This window comes from Mytilus trossulus, chromosome 6 (assembly GCF_036588685.1).
Source record: "Mytilus trossulus isolate FHL-02 chromosome 6, PNRI_Mtr1.1.1.hap1, whole genome shotgun sequence".
NCBI lineage: Eukaryota > Metazoa > Mollusca > Bivalvia > Mytilida > Mytilidae > Mytilus > Mytilus trossulus.
Genome location: NC_086378.1, coordinates 66,206,230 through 66,213,194, shown reverse-complemented (window position 1 = coordinate 66,213,194; position 6,965 = coordinate 66,206,230). Strand labels below are relative to the sequence as shown.

At 31.0% G+C, this 6,965-nt stretch overlaps 1 protein-coding gene across 1 annotated transcript; it reads left to right on the top strand.

The window, feature by feature from the left end:
• The first annotated feature begins 28 nt into the window (after positions 1 to 28).
• Positions 29 to 6,965, top strand: LOC134721706 (COX assembly mitochondrial protein 2 homolog). The gene is made up of 4 exons (XM_063584880.1): positions 29 to 83; positions 3,789 to 3,879; positions 4,823 to 4,894; positions 6,196 to 6,965. Exons 2-4 carry the CDS (start codon positions 3,799 to 3,801, stop codon positions 6,313 to 6,315), a joined length of 273 nt encoding a protein of 90 aa, XP_063440950.1. The 5' UTR covers positions 29 to 83; positions 3,789 to 3,798; the 3' UTR covers positions 6,316 to 6,965.

Sequence of the window (6,965 nt, the reverse complement as noted above, 5' to 3'; positions counted from 1 at the left end):
AGTTAAATTGTTTCATAAGAAGGGCATCGAAAATCTCTTCCACACTCACAGTCTGTGCTTGGCATTGCATGTTATAATTGTTTGTAAGCACAACTAATATTATAGTAAAATAGATTACTCTAACACTTTCAGCGTGGTAAACTTTTGAAGGGTAAAATAATGTACAACCTCAGGCTCATATACATGTACATTTATGTAATTTTTGCCTACAAAAATGGTCACAGGGTTTTGTTACAATTTGACAGGTTCACTATCCACAAGAACCCTTACAAAGATAACCATTTGCCTTTGGCACTTTAGGACCATGCAAGACATTTCAGCCGCATTGCAAGTTCAACAAGAGAAATTATATTTGGCCTAGTCTGTGATTACTCTGACGTTGAACTATTTTGTCAGACAAGCTGAGGCTGTAGAACATCAAAGCATGTCCAGTATTAACTTAATCAAAAAGCATATATTTGCCAGTCCAAAATAGATGCACTGCTTTGTTGCTTCTAGAGTCGACTAACGTCCTTGAATCTGTATAAATTGGGCTCAAGCCTGAATTTGGTCATTTTTCATTTATCTCTTCATTTATGTAAGTTTAATCCTGTTGTTCAATAACATCCGAAACATTTAATGCAAGGAACCAGATTTACTTCAGATCAAATTTAGAATCAAAATAGGACAACACAACAAATTAAACTAATTGGTTCTGTCAATAGGTATCAATTTATATTAAAAGCAATGGCACCTTTAAAAAGAGGAATGTTTGCGGAAACAAGTCATTATCACTGACCTATTAAGGAAAGTAAATATTTGATGAATTGAAATTGGGAAACCTCCTAGCATGCATAGACTTCACCTACATGTAGGAAAATAGTTGATAAGGTACAAAGCAAGATACCATCTGATAATATATCAGTGACCTCTGTACATGTAAATAGAATCCGGGTCTGTTCGCGCCCAATCACGTTCGCACCCTTCCACATTCGCCCCCTTTCACTTTCGCCCCCCTCATGTTCGCACCCAAAGTCCGTTCGCACCCCACACGTTCGCTCCCAATTTTACCGATTTTTGGAAGGTGTATTGGTATAGATATATATGCCATTGTTTCTAAATAATTTGAGATATTGACAAGGTTTTTTTGTGTCATGGCATGTCAATTTGCCTTTATTTAGTGTTATAAAAAAAAAAAATCCTTGTTTTTTAATTAAAGTCTGATTCTGTTATTCTGGCAACAACTATTTTTTTTTTGTGTTTAATAATTCTTAATCATGTTTTGGTCAGTGTATTAAAATACTTTTTTTTGTGTATTGCTATAATTAATTTGTTTTTATTGTGTATAAATATAGTGTTATTCTGGCAACATTTTTTTTTGGTATTTGATTAATCTTTATCTTGTTTAGGTAATTGTGTTACTCTATATATATTTTTTTCTTCTTGGTTTCTTAATTAAACACGTTCTTCATGTGTTTATATCGATAAATCTTAATCATGTATTGGTTAGTGTATTGCTATAAATATATATATTTCTTTTCATAATTTTTAAAAAGGAATTGGGATTCTGGCGAGGTCGAACCTCTCTATCACAAGATATACACATATGCACTTCCATAGTTTTGGGGTAGATGCTTCATGGTGATATTTAGCCATAAGAATAATTTCTTGGTAAACTTTTAATTGAGGAAAATTTCACAGATTTGAATCATGCTGACAAATGGAACTTTTTAATGTCTTTCCACATAAGAAAATTAGCAAAATATATAGTTCGTGCATTTCATATCAGACGTCAGTTGTTATACAACACTTAAATTTTTTTACATATTTAAAACTTAAATTTTTGTTTACAAATATTTTTATGTCTATATATTTTTGAAATTTACTTACGTCAACGAACGATTAGAACGTGATATAATTGTTTAATAATTGTTTTACTTTATTTGAGGTGACTTATAGGTCCATTGGGCTACTATTACTATTTATCATATATTATATGTTTATAATCTGTACATAATTTACACATGTCACTATAATAAATAATTTACTTACTTACTTCTAATAATTTAACTAAAATTTTAATAATAATTGGGCGCGAAAGTGTAGGGTGCGAACGGACTTGGGGGCCGAATATGTGAGGTGCGAACGTGTAGGGTGCGAAACTATACTGGGCGCGAACGGACCTGATACCATGTAAATAGAAGTGGGTCTCATTGGGGTCTAAGCATGATGCGGGATTGCCGATTTTTTGTAAGCGTGACATGTGAAAATCAAATCATTATGTCATGAAAACGGGAAATGAGGTCTAGCGGCACCTGGGAAATGACAAAAAAATGAGAATTGCTTACATACAAAACACACTAGTTAAATTGGGACCTGATCAATTAAGCACCCATAACAGTTATTTCGGCTTATTCAATTAACTTTAACAAAATGTTGTTCTTTAACTGTAGTTTGCCTCAACCAAATTAATGTTATGGAACTTGTACACAATGCTTATCACCACAAAACGCAAATTAAGGTTGAATTTTGGTGTATTCAATTTTACCATTCTAGAGTTCTGGCCTTTAATAATGGTAAAAAAATGCTAAGTTTTTCCTTTCCTTTCCTTACTCTTAATTTAGTTTGCTTCTATCAATTGTTATAAAACTTATGTGCAATACTTATTACAACTAAACTTAGCTCAAATTTACTGTTCTAAAGTTTTGCCTCTTTACACTGTTACGCATGGAAAAATTGCTGGATTTTTTGTTTTGCTTCTACAACTTCAGTTTGCCTCAACTGTTGCTTAAATTATTTTCTGTGATTAATGAACATAAATATATACTAGAAATAATATGTTTTTTCTATATACTCATCAAGTCCTAGTTTACTATCCATAGTGGTCGCTGGTAATTAAATTTAAAAGAAAAGTTATCACCCTTTTTACCTTATCACATATTTTCTAGGAGGAATCCCACATCTATATCATAAAATATTGAATTCTTTCAATACCTAAATTATTGCTATTTTTAGACCATTCTGCGAGAAATATTTTAAAAGAAACATCAAAATTTAGAAAATTTGAATTTTTCAGATATATAATAGATTTAATTTGTTGTTGTTAATTTTTTTATGCCCAACCTACGATAGTAGAGGGGCATTATATTTTCTGGTCTGTGCCTCCGTTCGTCTGTGCGTCCATTCGCTTCAGGTTAAAGTTTTTGGTCAAGGTATTTTTTAAAGAAGTTGAAGTCCAATCAACTTGAAACTTAGTACACATGTTCCCCATGATATGATCTTTCTAATTTCAATGCCAAATTATAGTTTTGACCCCAATTTTATGGTCCACTGAACATAGATAATGATAGTGTGAAGTTCAGGTTAAAGTTTTTGGTCAAGGTAGTTTTTGATGAAGTTAAAGTCCAATCAACTTGAAACTTAGTACACATGTCCCCCATGATATGATCTTTCTAATTTCAATGCCAAATTATAGTTTTGACCCCAATTTTATGGTCCACTGAACATAGAAAATGATAGTGTGAAGTTCAGGTTAAAGTTTTTGGTCAAGGTAGTTTTTGATGAAGTTAAAGTCCAATCAACTTGAAACTTAGTACACATGTTTCCTATGATATGATCTTTCTAATTTTAATTCAAAATTAAAGTTTTGACCCCAATTTCACAGTCTACTGAACATAGAAAATGATAGTGCGAGTGGGGCATCCGTGTACTATGGACACATTCTTGTTTATACAAATGCTTGCTGCAATTCAAATCAAATGTACATACATGACATATAAAGGATAAAGTTATTATATTTTCTTTTTCAGAGCTTTAAGAATGCATACAGACTTATCCGCACATCTCCATACAGAAGAGTGTAACAAGTTTATTTATGCTTATAAGAAATGCATGGAAAATGTATGTATTTAGAAAACATCTGCTTCTTCATCAAATATGATGTTATTATTTTTTTACCTTCAACACATGTCCAATGTGTTGCCACTAACCTAGCCATGAACCTCATCATGTAATTGTAGATAAGATAGATTAATAACAAATAGAAACATGAGAAATAGAAATAAATATAATGCAATTACTTCAGTTTTGGTGAAGAATTTCCAAAGCCTACACATGATGCACAAGAATTGAAAATTAGTTCTGGTATACAGACATAATATTAGAAATAGATATCATGGATATGAGATTAATATCAACAGACAGTCACATGACAAAAATTACAAATATTTACAGTGTTGAGATGCATGACACATAATTACTCATCTTTGCATTACAAATTTGTTCAGTGGAAAAAATGAAATGTCTGTAGTTAAAAGAATGATTGTAGTCAAGTAATTATTATACTGAGCACTTTGTTCTGTCATGTGAGTCATCTTCAAAGACTTAATTACCAGTTTTTAAAATTTTGATACTACATATAAGAAGATGTGATATTAGTGCCAATGAGACAATTTTCCATTTTTAAAAGTAAAAAAATTATAGGTTGAAGTATGGCCTTCAATACAGAGCCTTGGCTCACAGCAAACAGCAAGCTATAAATGGCTCCAAAATTACTAGTGTAAAACAATTCACACAGGAAATCCAATGTTGTACATGGATTGATTTTCCCAGGAAGACAAATGTTGTGAATAAGATGACCCTTAGTGTTCACATATTGATAATTCACATACTTTTTGCAGTGTTATGTTTGAGGTGCCTTACATTAGAAATTCAACAGTAACCAACAGTGTTTACAGGTTTATTAATTAAATTTTACTAAGTGAGATAGTATGATAGTCAAATGATTTAAAACATATTCATGATACATGTAATAGACTTTTGACAAATATATTTTTTTTTTCAGAATTTTTTCTCAAAGTTCTTCGGCCATTGTGACAGACATGAACATTGGATGTCAAAGTGTCTTAAGAAAGAGGTAATACTGATAGCATCTTAATTTAGACTATTGTCCATCATGCAACATTTTGTTGTGGAAGTTAAACATAGCGACCCACATTACTTTATAAATCAGAGTCACTTTTAAGGTCCATTCTGTGGTTCAAGTTTTTTTTTAAATAACAGTACTTTTTTGTCAATTTTTCATGTAATTTCATGAAAAGTAGACAGAAGCTTCTAAATGATCAAAAGATAGTGTCTAGAGCAAAATTCAAAATGTTTTTTGTTCATTTTTCCATAATTTAAAATATCATTTTAAAATTATATGATACAGTCATACAGTCTTTGAGGTAAAAGTTTTCGAACATCAATACTTTTGTTAAACCTTATAAAAGTTTATGACATTTGGACAGAATCTTAACGTTGTTTATAATGATTAAAAGAAACCAATTCAATGTAAAATTCTGAAAAATATTTTTGTGCCCGTATTTTACTGATTAAAGTGACAATCCTAGCCAATTAAAATGATAGGGCACATCTGCCACATGTATGCAGGATAAGAACTTACATATCCTCAGTGTTGAAAGGCTAGTGATAAAGTAGTTTGATTACTAAAGACTTCTCGGCCACCAAGGCCCCTGCATAATTTTGAAAACATTTCAAAGGAGTAGGTTCGAAATGGCCCTAAAATGGCCCACTTTTTTAGCCTAAATTTCAAATTGGGATTAATTGACTTATATCACAATGCATAAAAGCTTATACAGTGACAAGATAAGAAATAAGCAAATTTACGTTCCTGTGTTCTATTCATGACGTCACAATTAGTACTCATTTTGATTTCTATGAAAATGGGTAAATTTCTATTGAATATTTGGACAGGAAACATAGAGCGCATATGTCGACAAAAAAGATCTTGGACAATAATGTTTGTAATGACATTTTACATGTTTAACTTGATTATTAAGGTTGTCGACAGCTGCACTCTATGTTTGCTGATCTTAAATTTGGGTGAAATACTGCTGATTTTGTCAAATTTCGCCAAAATCCCTTATTTTAACCTAACTGGGATGTAAAAATCAACGCTGAAGAATAAACTATGACAGAAATCGTTCTCTTAAACTTTCTCACATGTCTTTGAGTCAACTTAAAACATTTTTTGTCTAGAAGCATTGAACTTTATAATTGGGGCCAAATATGACCCTTACCGTACTTACTCCTTTGCTTTACATATTTTACTGATTAAAGGACTTAATTGGTTTTGCAGTTAAAATTTTGTAAACATCAATAACTTTGTTGAAGCTTTATAGAATTATATGATACTGATATAATTATATTTTTCAGAGACTGGCAAGAAGAAAAGCAAATGCAGATAGAGCAAAAGCAAAGAGTGTACAAAGACAGTCAAATATTGTCAGTATTTTTGATGATGAAAGATGGAAGTTTTTGGATTCAGATGATTGAAGTCATTGTTGTATGAAGGAATTGATGTATAATGTTGAATGACAGTATGGCCTGATGGCATGAAAGATATCATCAATTCTATAAACATTTTGGAGGAAAATTTCGAAAATTGTTTTCTTGTGAAATATTATCCAAATATACATTTCTAGTCTTTCATCATACATCTCATAAGAACTGATATCCATTCAGGGTATTAGGGATTGACAGTATAACGTTGATTTAACTGATAAATTATTAGCACATTTGTCCTGTGAAAAACATGTTCATTGTCCACCAGTTATTTTACAAAAATGTTTTATCTATACACTTGTCCATACATCCACACTAAAGTCCATCATGAATTTATTGTAAAAAACTAAATGATTGAAATGGATTGTATACACATAAATGTACCTTTCGTAAGTTAATTTAGTGAGAGAGTGTGGCTACAAAAAGTTGGTCTTTTCCTCAATCATCATAATTGGGTAGTCTTTTAGGATATATGAACTTAATTTAAGATTTCTTTTGCAGCTCTTATTCAATGTTCTTTTTATTTGCCATATCATGAGTCTGAGGATGAAAAATGTGTTGTTTAGTTGTGATACATTGTGTAAATCATTTTATTGTAAATATACATGGTTTTATTTGAATTTATAAAAAAATGCTTTTTA